Source organism: Acinonyx jubatus, chromosome A2, assembly GCF_027475565.1.
Source record: "Acinonyx jubatus isolate Ajub_Pintada_27869175 chromosome A2, VMU_Ajub_asm_v1.0, whole genome shotgun sequence".
In the NCBI taxonomy this organism is placed as follows: domain Eukaryota; kingdom Metazoa; phylum Chordata; class Mammalia; order Carnivora; family Felidae; genus Acinonyx; species Acinonyx jubatus.
This window is the reverse complement of record NC_069383.1, coordinates 12,793,506-12,818,656: the sequence shown is the minus strand read 5'-3', so window position 1 is coordinate 12,818,656 and position 25,151 is coordinate 12,793,506. Positions and strand designations below refer to the sequence as shown.

Sequence of the window (25,151 nt, the reverse complement as noted above, 5' to 3'; positions counted from 1 at the left end):
AAACTTAACAGTGGTGATGTCCCCAAAGGATTCTAGAACTAAGTTTCTTAATTCTTCAGACTTGTGTGAATCCCTCCATGGGAGTTTGTTGTGCCACCAGTGGGGGGAAAGTAGCAGCTTCCCCTTATCGTGGAGTCTTTGGACTTTGGCGCTAACACTTGTGTTCATGTCTTGGCTCCAGAAATTAGATTCACTATGAATTGTATGACCTTCAACAGACTACTCGATGTTTCCAAATCTCAGTTGTTTGAATTGTAAAGGGAGATAGTGATATCTCTCATTTTATAGAGTTACGATAAGAATTACCTGAAATGATTTACAAGAAAAAAGCTTAGACTACATCCTGTCACGTGGCCAGGTGTTTGGCAGCTTTGTCTTCTCCCCCTTGCCCCTGCTTGCTCCTGGAGAAATTTGCTCCTGTGAAAACACCCGTGTGCTCTATTGCAGCTCAGAACCGTGCACATTCCCCTGCCTCTGGGGAGGAAGGAGGAGAGGGACCCATGTAGGGGTGAGATTAGTCTTAAACTCCAGTGTCCAATCCCTTAAAGGGAGGTCAGGGGTAAAGAGGATTGAGCATGACATTTATATCACTAGCTCCTTCTCCTCAGATTTGGAGTCCAGGGACATGGGCCTTAGCAGCAAGACCCTGTGCATGGAGAGTCAGCAGATCCTGCCAGACGGCTCACTGGTGCGACACTATGACGTGCACAGCCTGTACGGATGGGCTCAGACCAGACCCACTTACGAGTGAGTGGCCCTCTCCCTTCTCTGGTCCACACGACCCGCAGGGCCAGCCAGTGGCTGATAGAGTTGCTCTGCTTTTCCTTTCATGCACCCTCTCAAGGGTTAAGAAGATTTTAATTATGACTGGGTCACAATTCTTATTTATTAAGTGAACACGAGCATGGAGCCAGGCATTGTTAGAAGGACAGGTTTAAGCAAGACATGGTTCTGCTGGTGGGAGACTCCATAGTCCTCGTGCAGGAGGCACATATGGAGACCCAAGCAATGATCACACAGAGCAGCTGATGCCGTGATTAATTACAAGAGGTGAAGGGAACACAGAGGACTGGCTATCTCTTTCCTTTATTTCATAAGTGACTCATCTCTGTTGGGTTTGTTTGTTCGTTTCTATTTCTTGTTGGAGAGCCAACTGATGGTCTACTGAACTAGCACTATCCCATTTTGTGAGCTCAGTCAATGAATAAGAAGAATTATTCTAAAGAAGCCTTCTAAAGGAATTCACCTACTTCCTCCCCAAATATCAAACCTTAGTACTTAGTAAATACGTAGCTATTTGTTACTACTTGTTATTTTTAAGGTTACTTGTTATTTTTAGGTGATCCAGTAAGTTTACTATAAAGTTCTTTGTAAAACACTATGTAAAGGCACAACTTATTATTCTCTCTATCATCTAGGGTCAGTCAGTGAGGATGCCATTATGGCTCAGATTTCTGTATTTCTTCCAGTAATGCAGGAGACATTTTGTCACCATGCCTCACGCTCAGAAACCCCGGGAAGAGAAGCTCTGTGGCCTTTCCTCCCCTAATCTACCCTATATCACCTCCTTGCTCCCCTCCATCCAGAGCTGTGCAGGAGGTGACGGGACAGAGAGGGATTGTCATCACCCGCTCCACATTCCCCTCTTCTGGCCGCTGGGGAGGTCACTGGCTGGGAGACAACACAGCTGCCTGGGACCAGCTGAAGAAGTCTATCATTGGTGTGTGGGCTTATCCCAAGGGGCTTCTGCTGGTGGGAAAGGGGGTTAGGAATCTTGGTAAAGGATTCTTGAGTGGGGAGAAAAAGGCAGATCACGAGTACTGCCTCTGACACAGCTGTGGTCTCATTGCAGGCATGTTGGAGTTCAGCCTCTTTGGCATATCTTATGTAAGTGTCTTTGGGGTCACTTCTAATCCCCAAGCAGGTTGTCACATCTTTCAGAAATCACCAACAGGCTTGTTTTATTCTACCTTGCTTCAGACAGGAGCAGATATTTGTGGATTCTTTCAAGATGCTGAATATGAGATGTGTGCTCGCTGGATGCAACTGGGGGCCTTTTACCCCTTCTCGAGGAACCACAACACCATTGGGACCAGGGTATGATGCTAGCTCATAGCTCAAAAGTTTTATATCACTAGGAATACGGCCTCCAAATCTGAGCTACAATTAATGCATTCTGTATTCCCCATGACATCTTCAAAACCATTAAACCCTCGTCTTTCTTGCTTGTTTTATTTGATACATTTAAGTGTTGTGAAATGACTACCACAGCAGGATTAGTTAAAACCTCCATCACCTCACATAATTACCATTTCTTTTTTGTGGTGAGAACATTTAGTATTTGCTCTTTTGGCAACTTTCAAGTATATGATATAGTATTGTTAACTATAGTCACCATGCTGTGCATTAGATTACCAGGATATATGCATCTTGTATCTGGAAGTTTGTATCCTTTGACTGACACGTCTCCATTTCTCCCATCCTCCAGCCCCTTGATAACCACTGTTCTTCTCTTTAATAGATGTGAGGTGATACTTCATTGTGGTTTTGATGTGCATTTCCCCGATGACACATGATGTTGAACAGCTTCTCATGTATCTGTTGGCCATCTGTATGTCTTCTTTGGAAACTGGAAACCAATAATAGGAGGAAAACTGGAAAACCCACAAATATGTGGAAATTAAACAACCAATGGGTCAAAGATGAAATTGAAAGAAAAATTTTAAAATATCTTGAAACAGATGAAAATGGAAACATAACATATCAAAACCTGCAGGAGGCAGTGAATGCATTTCTAAGTGAATGCATTTCACCTACATTAGAAAAGAAGAAGCCGAATCTCAAATAAACAACCTGACTTTATACCTCAAGGAACTAGCAAAAGAACTAAGTCCAGAGTTACCAAAAGATCAGAAGAGGAATAAGTGAAGCAGAGGCCAGAAAAACAACAGAAAAGATCAACCAAACTAAGAGCTGGTTCTTTGAATAGATAAACAAAATGACTTGCTAAGGAAAAAGACAGAAGCCTCAAATAAATAAAATTATAAATGATAAAGGAGACATTAGGACTGATACTACAGAAATACAAAGGATCACAGGAGACTACAATTATAAACCAACAAATTGGACAACCTAGAAGAAATGAATAAGTTCCTATGAACATACAGCTTACCAAGACTGAATCATGAGGAAACAGAAAAGCTGAACAGATAAATAATGAATAGGAGATTGAATTAGTAATAAAAAAAATCATCCCTCCCGCTCCAAGGAAGCTCAGGACCATATGTTTTCCCTGGTGAATTGTATTGAAAATTTAAAGAAGAATCAACGCCAAGACCTCCTCAAACACTTCCAAAACATTGAAGAGGAGGGAGCACTCCCAAGCTCATTTTATAAGACCAGCATTACCCTGACACGAAGGCCAGATAAGAACCCTACAAGAAAACTATAGGTCGATATCCCTCATGAATATAGATCCAAAAATTTGCAACAAAATACTAGCACACCAAATTCAACACATTGGGAGAATCATACACCATGATCAAGTGGGATTTAACCATGGGATGTGAAGATGATTCAACATACACAAATAAATAAATGTAATACATCATATTAATAGAATGGAAGATAAAATTCATATGATCATCTCAATACATGCAGAAAAAATTTTTTTTGACAAAATATAACCTCCTTCCATGATGAAAGCTCTCAACAAATTGGGTGTAGAAGGAATGTACCTCAACATTATAAAGCCATGTGTGACAAGCCTACACCTAATATTATGCTTAATGGTAGAAGCTTGAAAGCTTTTTCTCTAAGATCAGGAATAAGACGTGTGCCCACTCTCACTAGTCCTATTTAACATAGTACTGGGAAGTCCTAGTCAGAACAGTCAGGCAAGAAAAAGAAATGCAAAATATTTAAATCAGGAAGGAAGTAAAATTGTCTCTGTTTACAGTTTATATGATTTTATATGTAGAAAAACCTAAAGGTATCATTGAAAAACTATTAGAATGAACCAATTCAGTGAAGTTGCAGAATGCAAAATCAACATACAGAAATCAGTTGTGTTTCTATCCATGAACAGCAAATATCTAAAAAAGAAATAAAGCAATCCCATTCACAGTAGTAGCATCAAAACTCAATAAAATGCTTAGGAATAAATTTAACCAGGGAGGTGAAACATCTAGACATTGAAAACTCTAAGACATTCCTGAAAGGAGTTGAAGAATACACAAATAAATGGAAAGATATTCCATGTTCATGGATTAGAATTAACATTATCAGTGTCCATACTACCGAAAACCATTTATAGATTCAGTGCAATGTCAAAATCCCAATAGCACTTTTCACAGAAATAGAAAAAACAATTCTAAAGTTCACATGGAATTACAAACAACCCCAAATAGCTAAAACAATCCTGAGAATGAAGAACAAAGCTGAAGGTATCACGTGTCCTGGTTTCAAACTATATCACAAAGCTATAGTAACCAAACAGTACGCTATTGACATAAAAATAGATAAATGGAATAGAATCAAACATACAGAAATAAACCTTGCACTTACTATGGTTTGACAAGAGAGGCAAGAATACTCAGTGGAGAAAAGACAGTCTCTTCAATAAATGCTGTTGGGAAAACTGGATAATGACATTCAAAAGAATGAAACTGGACCCCTATCTTATACCACTCACAAAAATTAACTCAAAATGTAGTAGTAATTTAAATGTATGACCCAAAACAGTAAAACTTCTAAAAGAAAACATAGGGAAAAAGCTACTTGACATTGTCCTTGGCAATGATTTCTTTGGACATGACACTGGGAGCACAGACAACAGCAATAAAAATAAGTAAGTAGAACTATATCAAATTCAAAAGCTTCTGCACAGCAAAAGAAATAATCAAAAACTGAAAAGGCAGCCTATGAAATGGGAGAAAATATATGTTGTTTTTTAATTTTTAAAAAAATGTTTTATTTTAATTTTGAGAGTGAGTGGGCAAGGGGAAAAGAGAGAGGGAGACATAGAATCCGAAGCAGGGTCCAGACTCTGAGCTGTCAGCACAGGGCTCAAACCCATGAACTGTGGGATCATGACCTGAAGCAAAGTCAGACACTTAACTGACTGAGCCACCGAGGCACCCCAAATATTTGTAAACCATCTATCTGAAAAGGAATTAATATCCAAAATATGTAAGGCACTCATTCAAATCATTTTGTGGCAAAAAGCCACAAACAACATGATTTAAAAATGGGTGAAGGATCCACACAGACATTTTTCCAAGAAGACATACAAATGGCTAACAGGTACTTGGAAAGAGCGTCATGTTTTAGTGAACCAGATTCCTCAGTGTTCTTTACATTATTTTGTTTGTTTGGTTAGGCTGTGTTGTACCAAATATATACCCAAGAGAATGTCTTATAGAGAAATTTCATCAGCTGTATTGGGAAAGCGTCAGTGACTTCTTTAAGTATATTAAGAATATTCTTTGCCTCAAAAAAAGTCTAAAAAAAAAAAGAATATTCTCAGCCTCATCTGTAATCAATTTTGGTTTAGCTATATATGATCTTCATTTGTAATAAGCGTTCAGGGACTTCTTTAGGTCCTCAGGTTCCCTTAAGGTGAGCTCTAAACATTCTTCTTTTCTCCTTTAGAGGCAAGACCCTGTGTCCTGGGATGCAACATTTGTGAATATCTCCAGAAGTGTCCTGAAGACCAGATATACCCTGTTGCCATATCTCTACACCCTGATGCACATGGCCCACACGGAGGGCAGCACTGTCGTCCGGCCTCTTCTCCATGAGTGAGTGTCAGATGGAATCCCAATGACTAACGAATAATATCATTCTATGTAGTGGCTCCTGAAGAAAAAATTTCCTCCAAATTAAGTTAAAGACACAGTTGCCCTTTGCCATAAGCTTTCTGGGACAGACCATACATTATAATTCCTTTTAGCACAATGTCAGTCATGCACTAGGTCCTTGACAAAAGGCTACTGAATGAAAAAAATTCAAAGTGATACAGTACAACACAGAATAATTTCTTTCTAAGTTGGGCCTATGAAAAGCTACCTATCTTTTGTAGCCGCTCAGGTCACAAGACAAGGCCAGATGTGAGGGCTGAAGATGTGAGGGCTGAAGGCCATTCTTGCATTTAAAATATGCCATGGTTAAGAAACATGGAGGTATTGATAGGTGAGAACATGTCTAAGTTCATCCATTTCTGGGGTTTGAAGAACATGATAGACAGAAAGTAAGTATACAGCTGGTTAAGGGAGACATAGGGAAAGAGTAAAGGAAGACGAAGAACGCAGCTGGATTTCTGACTTGGGTCTGAACTTGAGGAGTTTTCTTCAGGGTCTTGGCCTGAAGCCCTGTTGGGTTCCTGATTGTGGTACCTTGGTTTCTCTTTCCAGGTTCGTGTCAGACCGGTTGACCTGGGATGTGGACCGTCAGTTTCTGCTGGGCCCAGCCTTCCTGGTCAGCCCTGTCCTGGAGGCTGTGAGTACGGAGGCGTCTGATGACTAGAGAATTACAGCTCTGAGACCCAGTGACTAGAGGCAACAAAAGAGGACTGGTCTGCTGGGGCTCTTGAGATGTGGTCTCTTACTCCATTAAAACAAATTTTGCACGATTGTTTGTACCATGTGCATAACCTTGTTGCCAGCTAGCCCTTCGCTTCCTTCTGTAAGACATCCTCAGGAAGCAAAAGCCATATTTCACTTTTTCTATCGATGTATATAGGCTTCTGGTTAAAATACCAGCCAATTGCATTCTCCCCAAAACTTACTGCACTAATCAGAATCCCTGAAGTACTGGTACCATAAAATCTACAAACATTTTTTTCTGCCCAAGACCCAACCTCAATTTATCTCTTTAGAGAGAATATGGGGTGACTGTATAAGCAGATGATTTTTCCCCACAGTCCTGATCCCAAAGGGCTTTATGGAAACTGCCAGTCTGAGGCAGGCAAATCTCCCATTTGGGAAGAAGGGAGGGAAGAAAGGTTTCCCCAACATTGCTGGTCTTTAAAAAGATGAGCACGTTGGTCCAAGGCCACCACTATTGTTTTGATCCTTTTACTGTACAAATTGGTACCTTGCCCAAGCCTTGTTTGTGTTTAATTTTAGAATGCCCGAAACGTCACTGCATATTTCCCCAGAGCCCGCTGGTATGATTACTACACGGTAAGTTTTTCTGATGATTTATACAATTTGGGGAAAATGGTAGAGTGCACAGGCTTTAGAATCTGATAGCCCACTGGTCGAATTCAGGCGCTATAACTCATTTGATGTATGATCTTGGACAAGTCACTTTTAACCTTGTAGCCTCAATTTTTTTCACCTCCAAATTGGATAAGAGCAGTCTCCTCACAGAATTGCTATAAAATAATTTATTTTGTGAGTGTTCTTTATGTGTGAGTTTTTATCTTCCTCTATACCACAATGGAGTGTACAATGAAGACACTAGAAGACACTTGAAATTGTTCTGTAAACTGTAGTTTTTGTTCATATCATTCCTTACGGGACTGTCAGTTCATATGTATAGGGGCTTTTCCTCTCTGTCTTTTTATTAAATGTCTCCGTCTATAGCACAGATGCTCAAGGAGTTGTTAAATATAATCTCCCGCGGTAAGCATAGTCTTAGGCAGTGTGTAAAATGCACGTGGAGGTATGGGACCCAACCGTTGTGCGTGGAAACAACACAAGTGCATTCTGAAATGCAAGATGAACACGTCATTCTCTGTCCTAGAACATCTGCAGGCTAGTCTGAGCCCAGGAGACTCAGCTGGGAAAATGGGGCCTTTCAAAGCAACCTCAGGGCCGTTTACTCCCATGGGGACACAAGTCAGGCTTCGATTCTTGAGGAAAATCCAAAGAGGTGTTTCCTCTCCTTGTAACCGGGCCTACCTTCTGACTTTTCTGCAGAGAGCAAAGCAGAGGGCTCGAAATACAGCAAAAGGGGACCAGCAGGAGGGCAAGAGGTGGAACACACTCTGGTTCTTTCAGTCAGTGGCTTTGCAGTGGGATTAGGTGAAAACTGTACAAGGACAATGGAAGTCGTCCTCCTCCTCTCTGTTTCATGGAGCCCCGAGTCCTGACACTCACCCCACCACACACACATTTTTTTTTTCTGGGCTGGATCTGTCCTCTGGATGGCCCTACATTAGGACTCTGCTATGTGCTTCCCAACCAGGGCTTTCTAGGAGGGAACAGCCAACTGTTTTTAAGTGACCTAGCCCTTGTCCTGAATTTGCATGTTGACTGCCCCATTCACTGACAGTCCGTGATTCTGAGTACAGTGAGGTTCCCTGGTGCAGCAAGTGAGGTACCTGGGCATGAAGTTTAAAAAGGTACTCCTTCTTAAGGCTGAGCTGGCATTTGCATGACCCTGACAGTGAGCACTGCCTTAAATCGTGCACCCTAGGCATCTCACTTATTTCATTCTAGTCCCAGCCTGGTCCAGGTGCAAGCCACCCTGCTGAGCTCCAGGTATCAGAATACTGGAACAGTTTCCCCACGGAGTTCACCACCTAACCCGGAGCTGATATTTGTGTGTCTTGAACAGTAGTGCTTATGTACATAATCGTATGTACTATATGAAAGAAACTGATGTGTGAGACCTAACAGAGGATGGTGTCCTGGGATTGTTGATTTTATACATGGTTTTTGAATAAAAGAGCTTTGGTTGAGGAAAGAAAGGAAAAAAAAAACACTTAGGAAACCACAGATTGATGGGGCAAGCCATTTGGAAAAAAAAAGTAAGTTTTGATGTTAAATTCAAATGAAGATTCCATGGTTGGGATTAATGGAGAAATGTCTTCTTAGTTAATCTCCACACATTACGGTGACTACTTTTGTAAGAGAGCAGAGGTTGGCAAACTACCACCCACAGCCAAATCAGATTCATACCTGTTTTTATAAATCATTTTATTAGAACACAGTCATGAACATTTGTTCACTTATTGTCCACAATAACTGTGCTCACAATACAACAGCAGAGTCCAGTGGTTTCACCGGAGACCTTCTGGCCTGTAAAGCCTAAAACACTTACTATCTGGTCCTTCATAGACAAAGTTTGCTGATTCCCGTTCTAGAGGACATACGTTCACTATGAGACCTAGTCTACCATCTGATCATTTCCTTTCCTGTGAAAAGGAACAAATTAATTATTCAGTATAAGGAGCAGTGTGGAATGTTAAAATATGGCATCAGAATTTAGAAGAAGAGGTGTAGATGTACTGGTTAAAGAATGAAAGTCCCCTGGGGGAATATAAGATTGAAAAGGTACCTTGAAAGATACATAAGTGCCAAAAATACATTAGGAAAGTAGAAACACCTCTACTGGTAAAAAGCCAAACACTGGAGAAGGTCAAGCACTGGAAAATGGAAAGTGAAATTCACCATTCTCCCTATCTTCCAACCCTTGGCCCCCCTTCTAAAGCTAACCCCCATTAACAATCTGTTATATATCTTTGCTGATAAAAATTTGTACATAGACTAGCATTGAGTATTCTTTTTGTATTTACACAAGTAGTGTCTTACTGTACATGCTGTTCGGCTCCTTGATTAGTTCACTGAATAATATTTTGTAAAGATGTTTGTATATCAAAGGACTTTGAACTTGAACTCTTTGAATGTGAAGCTCTCCCCCCCACCTCCTTTTTAAAGCAACTTTATTATATTCCACTTATGGAATCATTTAGCAAACCCCTTGTGTTCTTGTTTTCTTTTTCTAAATAATGGTGCAAGGCTGCAGGAAACACCATTGTATCTGTATCTCTAAGTTTTTGTCAGTAGGATTTCTGGCATTTAAAAATTTGACAGATATTGGCAGACTGCTTTCCAGAAAGGTTTTATCAGCACCCAGTCCCACTGACAGTTTACTGAAGTGCCAGGTAAAGATACTTAATATTTTAAAAGATGAAGAGGAAGGATGTTTTTACAGATGCTAGCAAAAGCATGGAAGAGGCTTGCACTTGGCAAATAAGAATGGGGACTCGGGGCACCTGGGTGGCTCAGTCGGTTAAGCATCAGACTCTTGATCTCGGCTCAGGTCACGATCTCACAGTTTGTGAGTTTGAGCCCCGCATCGCGCTCTGAGCTGATGGCACAGAGCCTGCTTAGGATTCTGTCTCTCCTCTCTGCCCCTCCCCTGCTTGTGCTCTCTTTCTCTCTCTCAAAATAAATAAATAAACTTAAAAGAAATTACAAAAAAAAAAAGAATGGAGATTCAGGTTCCCCACTTGGAGCAGATGATTCAAGCACATCCTATTTCTGAACTAGGCTCCTTTGTTGTCACACAGGTTATTGTATGCTTAAATGAGGCAGGAGTTCAAGTGTAATTCATGCGATTCCAGTTTCTGGAGTTAGCCTAAGGCTCCATCTCTTTCATTCAACAAAACTCTTCGTTAGCCTGAATTTCCATCTTGTGTATCCAAGGGTTCCATCTTACCTACCCTAGCATGGGCTCCACCTGGTAGTCATCTGAATTTCCAGATGGAGAAGATGCTTAATACAAGAATCCTCAAAGTAAACTGGCAACTTTCAGAAACAATTTACATTCCTACCAGCACTTAATGAGAGTGTTCATCTCCCTACATCTTTGTTGGGTTTGACTATTAGGTGTTTGTTTTTTTTTTAATCTTCATATTCATCTTTGTATCACTCTTGGAGGCATTGTGGTTCCTAATGCTCATCATTGATTTGATTTGTGATTATCCTTGACAGGCTATTTATATTTCTGGGACGATTACTATTCTTTTACCAGTTTCTTATTAAGATATTTAAACTATTCACACTGATTTGAAAAGATCTTTAGATATTTAAATCAATAACACTTTGCTATATTCATTGGAAATATTTTTCCACTTTGTCATTTGCTTTTTAATTGTTTCTAACTTTAGATAGAAATTTTAACGTTTACATCATCAAATTAATGTTTTAAGTCACTGGAAAGAATTTATCAATAAAGGTCAGGATATAACTTTTTTCCCTTCCAAATTGCCAAATTTACCAATATTTTTGCTTTGCTAGACTCATGTTGTCATGCACTGCTCTTTTTTTTTTTTTACACATCTCCAAATATGTATCCTCTTTAATGCTAATGAGATTATACACAGAGATATAATGAACACATCGGTTTGCGTTTACACATTACATTTTTAGAGTTTATCTAAGATTTCCCTTTACTATCTTTGATATGTTCATTTATGAATTGTTTATTCTGTCAGTCCTGAGCATTGTTAAGGACTGCATATTTAGACTACAGTTTGATATTTGTTAGACTAACATGCCATCCTTTTTCGGAAATGTTTTTGATTGCTATTTTTATATATTCTGCCAGATAACACTAAAACTATTTTATCAATCCAGAAAATAGAAATAAACTTGCACTACATGATATGATATGTGATATCATACATATCATCATACATATTATATAGTATATTAATATTTTATATATGGGAAGAAATGAAAAAGTTACAGATTTATTCCTAGAGTGTATATATTGTTACCAAAAAAACATGTCCAAGAATGTTTCATAGCATTATTTATAAACTAGCAAACAACTGGAAATAAACCAAATGATTAATAGTAAAGTAGATAAATAGATTATATTCTATTTTTAAAAGGAATACTATAGGTCAGTATAAGTAATGAACTATTGCCACACAAGTGAAAATGATGAATATCACAAACATAAGATTGAGCACAAAGAGCCAGATACAGGAAAGTTAAAGCATGTATGAAATATAAGTGCAAAAACAGGTAAAAGTGACAGAAATCAGAGTAGTAGCTGCCTTTGGTGTGGTGATTATGAGAGGGAATGAGAAAGCCTCTGGGGTGCTGGTATATTCACTTCTTGATCTAGTTGGTGGCTTAAGGGGTGTATTCACTGGTAAAATTGTACTGAGCTATATATACTTATGTTATTTCAAAGCTTAATGAGAAAATTTACATCCTCAGAGAGATAAGAAGATATACTGAAAACAAGAAAGCATGCTATAAGAAAAGGCATACTAACAACACCTTGGAAATTAAAGGCATGATGCAGACATTTTAAATTTTGTTTAAAAACAAATTATAATAGCACCTACCCAGAAAATAGGACAAAAAAGCAAAGAGAAGAAAAGCAGGAGAGAAAACATAAGGAAGTCCCACTTAGCTTATAACTACCACTTTTTGCACGATTTTTTTGTTCTGTCCAATGGAACTTGGGAATTAGCAAATGCCTTGAATGAAAGATAGGTGAAGAATGTAAGATTCCTGGGGGGCCTGGGGACATCAGTCAGTTAAGCATCTGACTTTGGCTCAGGTCATGATCTCATAGGTTATGATCTCGTGGTTTCTAACTTTGAGCCCCACATCAGGCTCTCTGTTGTCAGCACAAAGTCTGTTTCAGATCCTCTGCCTCCCTCTCTCTCTGCTCCTCCCCTGCTTTCCCTCTCTCTCTCTCTCTCAAAAAATAAATAAACATTTTTTTTTAATATGAGACTCCTATCTTGGGGGATGGTTCCCATTTCTCCAGGAACATGACTCCTATCATAGCGGCCTTGGTAGCTATGAATTCCCGTCCCTGCACTGTCCCATCTGTATTCATCTGACTAGCAGAAGCAACAGGCATCCCTTACTGCTTGGCCTTTAGGCCTGGCTTGTTTTGTGAAGTGGCAGGTGCCTTGAGGCAGGAAAGGTTGATGTGCTTCAGTAAGGCTGGGCCTTCATCTGCACTGACTCTTAGGTCCTCCAAATAAGCTACAAAAACCGGCACTTTCCACCTCCTTCTAGAGTTCTTTCCCTGACTCAGGCATGCCTATGTGATTGAGCATGCCGTGAGGTGTCTTCTATCCATTCCCCCTCCTTTCTGTCATACTGGACACTGCAGTTTGTAGACTTGATTCAGGAGAGGGGGAGGCATGGGACTATTCTGCCTTGTCTTCTTGATTACCTGGTCACCTATTTTTATGAAGCTTAAGACCAGGCAGTGTGTACGAATTAAAGTTTTTATCTACTTGTGGCCATTGTCTTTGTTTCCAGCGTAGAACATATGTTGGGTTTTTAAAACCGTGCTTCTCCAGCATAAGCAATGACTATGCAGTTGATGTAGATTCCCCTGTGCAAAGGCATTTGGGTTGTCTGTTCTTATTTTAATAGGGCTGCTTTTAAATTTTATCTTACAGCCGTTATCTTAATGGATATTTAAACAGGAATTCCTTACACTAGCCTGGTCAGAAGCCATCTACAGGAAAGTAGACAAGCTGGTGACACACTGGGTCTTAGGAATGTAATCATGAGATTAAAATCACATCATATTTACGTCATGTGTGGTAGAAGGGAAATACCGTGGAGAGAAGTAAAGCTCGGACAGCTTTACATATGTCGAGTTTCACTTGACGGTGGGATAATCAATGGAGGAAACGTCCAGTGTTCATAAGATATCAGAGTGAAATGTCGTTAGAGATCATATAATCGAATTTTCTCACGTTATCAGTGAGAAACCTAAAGAAGCCCAGAGACGTGGGGCTGGAATTTTATTAAATCCTGTGGCCTTTGGAGTCCTGAGGCAGGCCTGTGGAGCAGAGTCCGCCCCAGGGAGCATGGCACCCGTCACCGTGCGTCCTCTTGACCACCTACCTCTACAGTTCCTACAGGCTGAATATGTCCAAAATGAACATAGGGGACCAGATGGAGGAGTGTTATGGTAGCTTTCCTCCTTACCTTTAAAATAGCAGCTATCAAATGGGGGTGTTTTGTCATGGGGACATTTGGCAATGTCTGGAGACCTTTAGATTGTCACGTGTGGTGGTGGGGCAGGGGGCATCTAGTGGATAGTCAGAGGTAAGCGTCTGAAAAGCATAGGACAGCCCCCACAGCAAAGAATTATCTGGCCCCAAATGTCCACAGTGCTGGAGCTGGGAAGCCCTGCCTGAGGTGGAAGAAATGTGGAAGGCTGGCTTCTTAGAAACTGAGCCTGGCTCAGAGTAAGAGAGCCCTGCCACACAGGAGACAGGATGAAAACGTTAAACATAAAGGAAGTCGTAGCGAGTTAAAGATAAGGATTTGTAAAGTGAGTCAGCTCCATTTAATACTATCTGTCAAGTAGGAGTCAAGGTGTCAGTTGAGTTGGTGGGGTGGGGAGTGGAGGCAGTGAAAGGAGACGGAGCGGGGACAAAGTGAAAGGGAAGGTCTAGAAATGCCATTGCAAGGTGTGTGTCGGGAGCCAACCAGAAATAAGTAGGAGGATCGCTCAGCCGCCCCTGGCAGTGCTCTCTGGCACAGAAACAGGATGTGGGGGACGTAGACAGAGATCGACGCTAGGATCTCTTGTCCTAAGTACAGTAGAAACCCCGAAAGACATGGGGTCCTGCGGCAATGTTGTAGCAGCCGTGCAAGAGTCCACGCAGTAGCTGAGTGAATGTCAAAAAGTGTAATAGCAGCTGTGTGCTGAAGGGTCACGGACAGACAGCAAGTTCGGGAAAGCGGGCAAGACGTCTGGTAAATGCATTGTTCAGGGAGATCTGTTCACTCCCTCATCCTGTCTTACCTTCCTCTGGCCCTCAGGGTGTGGACATCAAAGCAAGGGGAGAATGGAAGACCTTGCTGGCCCCTCTTGACCACATTAATCTACACGTCCGTGGGGGCTTCATCCTGCCCTGGCAAGAGCCTGCACAGAACACCCACTTAAGGTAAATGACACGACAAGATTTCTCCTTTACCGCCAGTCAGCTCAGATCCGGGTGAAGCCTGACAATTTGTATGTAAGCAGTGCCTGATTCATGCTAGTTTTAGAAGACTTTCTGGATCTTAATTGACTCTGCTAAGAAACCTGTTGCTGGAAAATTGTGTAAGCCACATCACCATTGATGCTTGAGGCATCATATATAGGATTTTAAAATTTTAAATCTAAGTCTATATAATAATTAATAATAGCTAACATCAAATGAATGCTTGCTCTGTGCCTAAAACTCTACTAGTATGGAGGTTTCTGTTTGGAAATTATTTTTCTTAACAAAAGGAGAAAATAAACTCTGTGACGTGAGTACTCTTATCCCCATTTTACAGATGAGCAAAGAGAGGCTTCAGGTGGCTAAGAGATTTACTCAGAGTCACACACTTAATAACTAGTTGAGCAGGAACTAAAATCCATGTCTGCCTGATGTCAAACTAAAATTCTTAGGTCCATACTCATTTAATTCAAGAAATTCAGTTAAAAACTGAAGACCTTAGGACATTGTGAGTGGAGCTCATCTTACATGTGCTTAGGAAATTAGGTCATGAAAAGAGAAAGATCACTTGAGGATTTTTCTCACAGATCCAGTGAGTTGGCTTGCAGTTTCTTGCCGTACTTTTAGAGCACTTCTAAAGGAAAATTCCATTCATTCATTCATTCATTCATTCATTCCTGACATAAAGTAAGATAGCCACTGGAGACAGAACTAGAACCAGATGACAAGTCTCTTGAATCCTACTACCCAGTATTGATACCATGAAGCACTTCTGTTAGGCTTCTATGAAAACCCTTGGTTTATGGTTTTGTTTTTAGCTAATGGCTCTTCCTACCCCATTGCAGCCGTCAGAAATTCATTGGCTTCAAGGTTGCCTTGGATGATGAGGGGACTGCTAAAGGTTGGCTCTTCTGGGATGATGGGCAAAGCATTGGTGAGTAAGGGTTGCCTTGGATTCATGTCAATACCACTGACTAGGGGGGCAGGCCTGCTTTTTTTTCTTGTCCATGTTAAAACAATGTTGCATTCTGAAACATGGCCATTTGTTACTTTAAGTGCATAATACACATTGTGTATGATCTTTATGCCTCATGTAGAGGAAGCAGAGCTCTGAATGTCTCACCATTACCCAACTGTCCTAATTCACTGTGGGAGATAGCAGTGTAGAAGCCATAGGAAAAGTTTCTTTGTAGCCAACTGAGATAGACTTCCCTATGGTTTATGTTCAAGGCCACATTCCCTAATTACAAGGCTTACTATCCCAATAAGAAAGGCAGTGCGTCTATCAGCTGTGCTATTTATCTGGTGGGATTTTCCATTAGGAGTTTATAGGAATTGGTAAACTCTCGGGAGGAAGGCTTAAGTACCATTAACTATGTCTAAGCCAATGCTATCCAGTGCAGTGATGGAAGTAAGTCAGTATCTGTGTTGCCCAATATGGTAGCCATTAGGCACAGGTGACTATTAAGCACTTGAAATGTGACAAGTGCTTCTGAGGAACTGAATTTTTTAATTTTGTTTAATTATAATTCATTTTATTTTATTTTTATTTAAAAAAAAAATTTTTTTTTCAATGTTTATTTATTTTTGGGACAGAGAGAGACAGAGCATGAACGGGGGAGGGGCAGAGAGAGAGGGAGACACAGAATCAGAAACAGGCTCCAGGCTCTGAGCCACCCAGAGCCTGACGCGGGGCTCGAACTCCCGGACCGCGAGATCGTGACCTGGCTGAAGTCGGACGCTTAACCAACTGCGCCACCCAGGCGCCCCTAATTCATTTTATTTTAAATAGATATGTATTGTGCGTGGTTACTATCTAGGACAACACAGCTCTAGAGGGTAGCCAGTGCCCCTGGTTGAGTGGTAAGCAAATTAGAAAGAGTCCCGAATATGTGGAAGAGTGAGAAAGCCCCAAAGGTAGGAGGTAGGGTGGGGATACCTATACTAGATATACCGAGCTCATAGTTTCCCAGGACAAAGAAGTCTTTTTTTTTTTTTTTTTTTTTTTTGGTATTCTTTGTTCTCTGGAGATTGCATTGAAAAAATTACCTAATACTCCTCAAGATAAGCTGATCAAGACACCAGTGTTGATGTTTGTGATGGGAGTGTACGTCTATGTATGTACACATATGTGGTGTACGTGCATGTATGTACACATATGTGTGCCTCTAGCAGGGGGAATCTGGAAATTCTGAGGTGACCAGGAAGATGTTGGGAATGGTAGACCATGAGTAAGAAACGTGGATTAAGAGTGGTATCAGGGGGCGCCTGGGTGGCACAGTCGGTTAAGCATCCGACTTCAGCCAGGTCACGATCTCGCGGTCCATGAGCTCGAGCCCTGCGTCAGGCTCTGGGCTGATCGCTCAGAGCCTGGAGCCTGTTTCTGATTCTGTGTCTCCCTCTCTCTCTGTCCCTCCCCCGTTCATGCTCTGTCTCTCTCTGTCCCAAAAATAAATAAACGTTGAAAAAAAAATTAAAAAAAAAAAAGAGTGGTATCAGGAAACTGCATTATGTGAGGTTACTCTGTTAGATATATTGATATTCATTTCAAACATTTTGGGTATGGGGCACCTGGATGGTTCAGTCAGTTAAGTGTCTGACTCTTTATTTCAGCTCAGGTTATGGTCTCATGGTTTGTTGGTTTGAGCCCCAAGTCGGGCTCCGTGCTGACGGTGCAGATTCTCTCTCTCTGTCTCTTTCTGACCCTCCCTTGCTTGCACACGTATGTTCTCTCTTTCTCAAAAACCCTTAAAAAAACACATTTTCTGTAAACAGAGTTTGGGGCAAAGTCTGACTAATCTCACAAAATGGAACCCTATAAAGAAGAAAAACAAAATGAAAAACAAACAAAAATCGTCCCTACTTTCTCAACAAGCAAGCAATTAGAATTCAAGAACGTAGCTCCAGATCATGCTTACCCTGTTGCTTATTTGCAGATACCTATGGAAAAGGACTCTATTACCTGGCCAACTTTTCCGCCAGCCAAGTGAGTGCAACTGATACTATGGGGGGTGAACAGAGTTCTGCTGGGTTAGCTGGATGCTGGATATCATAAGGGTACATAGAGTGCCTCCTTGAATCCCTTCACAGCTCATCTCGTTAATTTGCGTCTTTTCCTTCCTCTAGACTTCAGATGGACATTTGATATACTCTCAGGAAGTTTTCTGTGATTAAACCATTCGTGCTTCATCAGTAATTTATTCCAGTTCACCGAGGCACAGATGGACAGATTGTTTCTGTGTTATCTAGCCCTTCCTTGTTCCTATCTTTCCTTGGAGTGGCCTGTATATTTTGTGACTTCTCTACATGTATAATATAGAATGTTCCAGATACACACACACACACACACACACACACACACACACACACATGTTTATATACATACATCCATATTTATATATGGATATATATATACATATATATATATACATCCATATATACATATATATAAATCCACATATGTGTGTGTGTGTGTGTGTATAAACATACATATCCTTATATATAAAGTTCCTGATAGCTAAGACTCTTTGTCTTCTTAGAGTTCAGGGTGAGTCTAGAGATCCTGCAGGTGCTTAGCCAATGCAAAGTTGAATGGTAGTTGGAAGCAGGAGATAGAGGGCTGAAATCATGGTCTGCTTTATCCAAGGGCACAAGATGGTGACCCTCACAGTGTCTTACTTCGTGGTTTACATTTGTGCCTAAAAAAGAGGTTGAGAAAAATATAAATGGATTTTTGCCTCTGGTTTCTTTTATTCCCAATTGACAGAATACGATGCAGAGTCATATAATTTTCAACAAATATATCACCGATACAAACCCTTTGAAACTGGGCTACGTGGAGATCTGGGGAGTGGGCAGCGTCTCCATTTCCAGTGTCAGCATCTCTGCGAGCGGCATGGTGATCAGACCCACCTTCACTTATAACCCTGCTTCACAGGTTTGTGACCCGTATTTCCCAATCCTGAGACAGCCAGAGCAATTCCTGCCTACCTCCCTTCCAAACGACCCCCTCTCCTGTAGAGCCATTTGGGAAGCCCTCCGTGTTGAGTGCATCAGCAGTAGACAGCCTGGAGGTGAAGGGAAACTTCCTGACTCATCATCATTGGGAACTGAGAGTCTGGAGCCTTACTTGCCATGTGTGTTTTCTTGTCTGCAAATTTATATAAAGCTTTGTCTTGACTCCTTCACTCCGCCTCAGAGATCTATTTCCCAAACAGCCCAAACTACCATATTTCATCAAATATATGACACCTTCAAAGTTGCCCCATTATTTCATGTACCACGATGAAGAAAAAGAGGATTACAGAAGTATGGTGCAATGCTTTAGTATCACTTAAAATTTCTACTTTAAACACATAGAGAGTTTTGCAAACTTTGTTTAAACCAAGATTTCTATCCTTTTAATGTTAGTGATAAGACAGAGGAAAATATTGGGTAGAGACACACGGACATTGATAAATCTGCATCAAAGTAATTTAGATAAGGTAAACTCTGAACGTGAAGAAATATTAGAAATGCCTTAACCAATTTGTATCCCATGTTTTATTATGAAAATTTTATGTAAATATTTTAAATTATCATTTTATTTATTATTATGTAAAATAAAAGTATGCAGCATGAATGGGTTAAGGTATTTCCTCTGTGCTATCAGAGGCACTGGTGATACATCATTTCATAAAACTTCTTCCACTAATATCTATGGAATTTTCTCCAAAGCTAGCAACATATTTTATACAAGTTTTCATCCTAGCACTTTCTTGATCTCACTGTCAGCTGGGATTCATATTCTTTCCTAAAATAATCTTTAAGTGGTCTGTACCATCCATTCATAATACTGGTAATAGCAATGAAATTCATGCTTGCACAGATAATAACAACTGTCACAAGTACTGCTTAGCTCACAGTAATTCCAAGGCTGTTGATTGCAAGACACATTCTGAGCTCATGAATGTTGTATACATGGAAAATGTGCACCTAAGGATCAATGTAGTGTGGCATTTCCAACACCTAGCCTCACTGGAAATGGGTCTTTCTTCGTGTGCTTGCTTCTCGCTTTTTCCTAGACTTTTTTTCTTTCATAATCCTTCCTGATTAAAAGGCCTGAAACAAATTTTCCTTCTGTTTTGTATTCTTCATTCATTTCCTCATATTTGCGGCTTTCTTGTTAACCAATTGCCCCAACCTTACCAAGAGCTCATAAAGGACTTTGCTCAACTTTGTTGCTGACCAATGGACTGTTATACAAGCTAACACCTGCACCTGCAGTGACATTTATGGAAAACATTTGCCTAGAAAAAAGCTGAACCATTGGACTTTCACTGGGCAATCTCCAAGTCACTATTGGGGAACAGGAAAAGGAAGATCAAAGGAGCATTGTGTAGAATGGAAATAAGGGCTTCTTCTCCCATTTGTCTATGACGTTGTGTCTCTGCAGTCATTTATATTGCGTTATTTAGGGCCTGTTGTCTTTTCCCTATCCCTGAACTAGTTTTGTACTCTAAGGAATCAAGAAACACCCTCCTCACCTGAACATTCGAGGGCTCCCTGACAGCAATGCATTGTGAAAGTAGCAGAGTAGCATGTGGACCATAGCCTTGTACCTGATTTGCTTGAGTGCAGGAAATTTCAATCACCAGATACCCTCTACTTTTCCTTTTGGTTCCCAACAGGTGTTAAGCATTGATATGACCAGCACAGACATCAGCCTCCATAAGTTCATTTCACTGACGTGGAGAAGCACTCTGAATTTGTAGAGCAAGATACTGATGAACAGCTTTGAAACTACTTACACTTCATGCTCATAAAATTATTGTGTGGTGTTAATTGGCTCATGCCCAGTACGGGTAAAGTATTTTATTAATTTTGTTACGTATTTTGTCTGTGTCTTAGCTCTGTGGGATAGGCCATAGGGAAGTATTGGAAATCTGTGAGTTGTCTGACTGTCCCTGTGTGATTAACATGGTAATGATGGCCCATCACACAATAGCCCCTGAAGAGGCACTGGGTCCATGGTGAAGTTGCACGTATGTGTGTATGTATGTGTGTAATCAGGGAATGGGCCCCACTCTTGCTAAATACATAAGAAAAAGCTTGCCAGGTCAGTTTCAGGCCCTAGGGTTGACTAAGGCCTCAAGAAAGTATCAAGAAAGAACATCCGTTTGTTGGTTATAGGGAGAAGGGAGCAATAGCATGACATAGGGAAAGGAAAGGTCAGCAGGAAAGGTGAGAGGAAACAGAAGATGGTGATAAAAACAATCCTCACATGTAAGAAGAAAACGCAAAAATCTCAGGAATAGTTAGCCTCATGGGGAGGAGGAAGGAAGGAGCCTACTCACGTGAAAGCGGGGAGATGGGGTGGGGTGGGGGGACGCTTAGCATATGGGAAGTGGGGTGAGGATGAGATTTAAGCAGGCAAAGCTGAGGGAGGGAGTTTGAACGTAAAAAATGTAACTTATCTTTGCAGTGGTGTGCTTTGAAATGTGTAAAATTATTTCCTTGCTCTGTGCCTAACATACATAACCACAGTTCACACAAACGCATGCAACTTAAATGCCAGAGAAAAATAAAACAAGCAAATTTACAAGAAATTTTGAACTTTGTGACATTTTTACCTTGGGTAACCTCCCTTTGGGGTTAAGTCTTCTTGTTTGGCAAGCCCTCATAAGTTGGTCTTGTTCTCCTTGGCATCAGAGTTCCTGGAGTCTAACCGACCAATGGGATGATCAGATCTGTGATTATCCACACTTTGCCTCACACCTCCAGCATCGGGTGTTCATGAGATTGAGGTGTGTGGTAGCATGTACATGAGTGGTTGTTGCTGTTTTACTCATCACAGCAGTTGCTATATCTGGTAAAATGTCAACCGGGAAAAACAGAATTTGCAACACTATGGGTTATAACATGAGATGATTAAAATTTGGGATAAAATAATTACATATTAATGTTCAACAGAGATGTTTACTTTTGGTATTCCTTGAAAATGAGTGTGTTGGAAACGAGTATGTTTACTTCCCTAAGTCTTTCTTTCTCTTTTGTGTTTTAAAACACCAGGAGGCCAGAGTCTGCTTCTGCACTCATGTATCAGTGCCTGTCTAAGGTTAGAGAAAATGGTATTGTTAAATTGGCTTAATGTTCTAATTAGCCAAATAAGGGGCTCTTGGGTGAGGACTGGAGCTAATTATGCAGCTAGAGAAACATGGAAAGATACAATGGGACTTCTTTGATCAGAAATATGGGATGCTCAGGGCACCTGGGTGGCTCACTGGGTTGAGCTTCTGACTCTTTGATTTCAGCTTTGGTTGTGATCTCATGGTCATGGGATCAAGCCCCCCTCCAGTTCCATGCTGGAGTCTGATTTGGATTCTCCTTATCCCTCACTGCTCCTTCCGCCATAAAATATATATATATAAATATGTATAAATATATATATATTTTATGCCTGGGTGGCTCAGTCAATTGAGTATCCGACCTCAGCTCAGGTCATGATCTCATGGTCCGTGAGTTCGATCCCTGCGTTGGTCTCTGTGCTGACAGCTCAGAGCCCGAAGCCTGCTTCTGATTCTGTGTCTCCCTCTCTCTCTCTCTGCCCCTTCCCCACTCACAGTCTCTCTGTCTTGAAAAATAAACATTAAAAAAAAAATAAAAACAATATGGGATGCTCAACATCACTCATCATCAGGGAAAAACAAATCAAAACGGCAATGATATACCACACCACACCTGTTGAATGGCTAAAATTAACAACATAAACAACAGGTGTTGGCGAGGATGCTGAGAAAGGGGAAACTTCTTGCACTGCTGGTGGGAATGCAAACTAGTGCAGCCACTCTGGAGAACAATATGGAGGTTCCTCAAAAAACTACAACTAGAACCACCCTATGATCCAACAATTGCATTATTAGGTATTTACCCAAAGGATACAAAAATACAGATTCAAAGGAGTACATGCAACCCAATGTTTATATCATTATCAACAATAATCAAACCATGGAGAGAGCCCAAATGTCCATCAACTGATAAATGGAGAAAGAAGATGTGGTAGATATATGCAGTGGAATATTACACAGCCATCAAAAAGAATTAAAACTTAACCATTTGCAATGATATGCATGGAGCTAGAGTGTATTATGCCAACCAAAATAAGTCAGTCCAAGAAAGACAAATATCACATGACTTCACCCATATGTGGAATTTAAGAAACAAAACAAATGAACATAAGAGAAGCAGGACAAAAAGAGAGAGGGAAGCAAACCAAGAGACTCTTAGAACAATCTGAGGGTTGACAGAGGGAAGAGGGTGGCGGGATGGACTTGATGGCAGATGGGCATTAAGGAGGACACTTGTTGGGATGAGCACTGGGTGTTGAATGTAAGTGGTGAATCACTGAATTCTACTCCTGAAAACAGTGTTGCCCTGTATGTTAACTAAAATAAATTTTAAGACATATGGGAAACTTGTTAGCTATCCTCTAATCCACCTAGGAAGGCTATGAGGAGGAAAGCATCATTCACTTAATATTTGAGAAATATTTTTATGTTATCATCAAGGACATCTTGGTAGGAGTTAGCTCTGGCTGCCACTGAAAACTCAAGAAGAGGATTTCTGTTAGAGAATCATGATCACCACATCTGGGAGTGAGGCTGAACACAGTTGTAGTGTCATCGACCCCACTGGCAGTCTGCTGAGACCTATGAAAGCCCTCTGAAGAATGATGTTCTTAGAGGCATAAAATAAAATGCATACCATTTTAAAGGAATCCTGGGCTGCCTGGGTGGCTCAGTCGGTTAAGCATCCGACTTTGGCTCAGGTCATGATCTCACAGTTCGTGAGTTTGAGCCCCACATCTGGCTCTGCTGACAGCTCAGAGCCTGGAGCCTGCTTTGGATTCTGTGTCTCCCTCTCTCTCTGCCCCTCCCCTGCTCATGCGCGCGCTCTCTCTCTCTCTCTCTCTCTCTCAAGAATAAATATTAAATATTTAAAGGAATCCTAATATATTAAAATACATTTATATGAATATTTTTAAAATTTAATATAGTAACACATGAGGAATTTTTAAATTATCACAGTATATAATAAGATTGAGCCATGGGCTTCATAATATCATAATTTCCATGTGACGATCAGCATAAGCAATGTTTTGAGAGATCTGCTACAATTTCATAATGTGATATGAAAATATCTGTGATTCTGTTTTGACTCATGTACTGCTAAAAGTGCTGTGCTGTGCTATCCACATTTATAATGTAAGAAAATGCTAAATTTCAGTTAGAAATTAGTGAAAAAAGTTGTATTTTTTCCCGTCAATGCTTGCAGATTCCCTAAATTATACCCCTTGGAGTTCTGGGGACCCTAGTTCAAGAATTCCTAGATCAAGGCACATCTGCTTCCCAGACTTCAGTTTAGCAACTCGGTCCCTTGTACCTATAACAACTTTAAGTGTTCCCAAGCCTCAGTCGCTCACTTGTCTCTTGAATTCATTCATTCTTTTGGCTTTTAAATAGCCAGTTCCTTAAGGACATGAAGACCTTTAATCTAGGACTGAAAAGATTCTCAGCAGCTCCGAGAAGGGGGTCAGTGAAGGAAAGGATCTGCAGCTCCCTCGATTCTCTGAGCAGAGTTGTCCTTCTGTAGGTAGAAGGTTGCATCCTGCCTCACCCCATTGCAAGTGTTTCGTCCACTGGTCGAGCATTTTCTTTTCCTTTCAGTTGTGTGAGAACTCGGAAGCAATATTTAGGGTCCAGAGACTTGGTTGGGTCACTTTGTCTCTCTGGGATCATGTTTCTTCATCGGCTGGTGTCAGAGTAAAGCTGTGATTTCCAAATTCTGCAAAGGGGCTCTGCATTGCTCTCTGGAAGAGGGAAGAAGGCAGATTGGCAGGGATCTGAGCTCCCCACCCTGGCTTCAGTTATTTCATTCAATTACATACTGGAATTACATCTGAATAAAGAATTTTAAGGGGTGCCTGGGTGATGCTCAGTCGGTTGAGCATCTGACTTGGTTTTGGCTCAGGTCATGATCTCATAGTCATGGGTTGAGCTCTGCATCAGACTCCATGCTGAGCATGGAATCTGCTTGGGATTCTCTCTCTCTCTCTCTCTCTCTCTCTTTCTCCCTCTGCCTCTCTCTCACCCACATGTCCTCTTCTCTCTCTCTCTAAACAATAAAAAAATGAATTTTACATATATATGTAATATACATATATACTTAACATATAAAAATATATAATATGTACTTAAAATCTTTATCCGAGTGGAATATACATACCCTCATATACATTTTATATATCATATTTATGTAAGAAGTTTGAAAATCAGTATGCCAGATAAGCAGTCCACAAACATTTTGGTCCCAGACCCTCTTTATACTCTTAAAAATTATTGAGGATTCCAAGAGCTTTTGTTCATGGGGTTAGATCTATTGATATTTTTTT

General features: G+C 40.6%; 1 protein-coding gene across 2 annotated transcripts in view; it reads left to right on the top strand.

Annotated features, from left to right (window-relative positions):
• The window catches only part of MGAM (maltase-glucoamylase), a 96,004-nt gene extending 74,695 nt beyond the window's left edge, over nucleotides 1-21,309 (top strand). For both annotated transcript variants that reach the window (XM_015067077.3, XM_053217979.1), the window contains 12 exons: nucleotides 609-747; nucleotides 1,587-1,720; nucleotides 1,853-1,887; nucleotides 1,981-2,097; nucleotides 5,653-5,801; nucleotides 6,414-6,498; nucleotides 7,128-7,184; nucleotides 14,559-14,683; nucleotides 15,568-15,656; nucleotides 17,659-17,708; nucleotides 18,489-18,659; nucleotides 20,392-21,309. In XM_015067077.3, the coding sequence (XP_014922563.3) occupies nucleotides 609-747; nucleotides 1,587-1,720; nucleotides 1,853-1,887; nucleotides 1,981-2,097; nucleotides 5,653-5,801; nucleotides 6,414-6,498; nucleotides 7,128-7,184; nucleotides 14,559-14,683; nucleotides 15,568-15,656; nucleotides 17,659-17,708; nucleotides 18,489-18,659; nucleotides 20,392-20,475 (1,235 nt within the window). In that variant the 3' untranslated portion in view covers nucleotides 20,476-21,309. The remainder of the gene's footprint in view (nucleotides 1-608; nucleotides 748-1,586; nucleotides 1,721-1,852; nucleotides 1,888-1,980; nucleotides 2,098-5,652; nucleotides 5,802-6,413; nucleotides 6,499-7,127; nucleotides 7,185-14,558; nucleotides 14,684-15,567; nucleotides 15,657-17,658; nucleotides 17,709-18,488; nucleotides 18,660-20,391) is intronic.
• The last annotated feature ends 3,842 nt before the right edge of the window (nucleotides 21,310-25,151 follow it).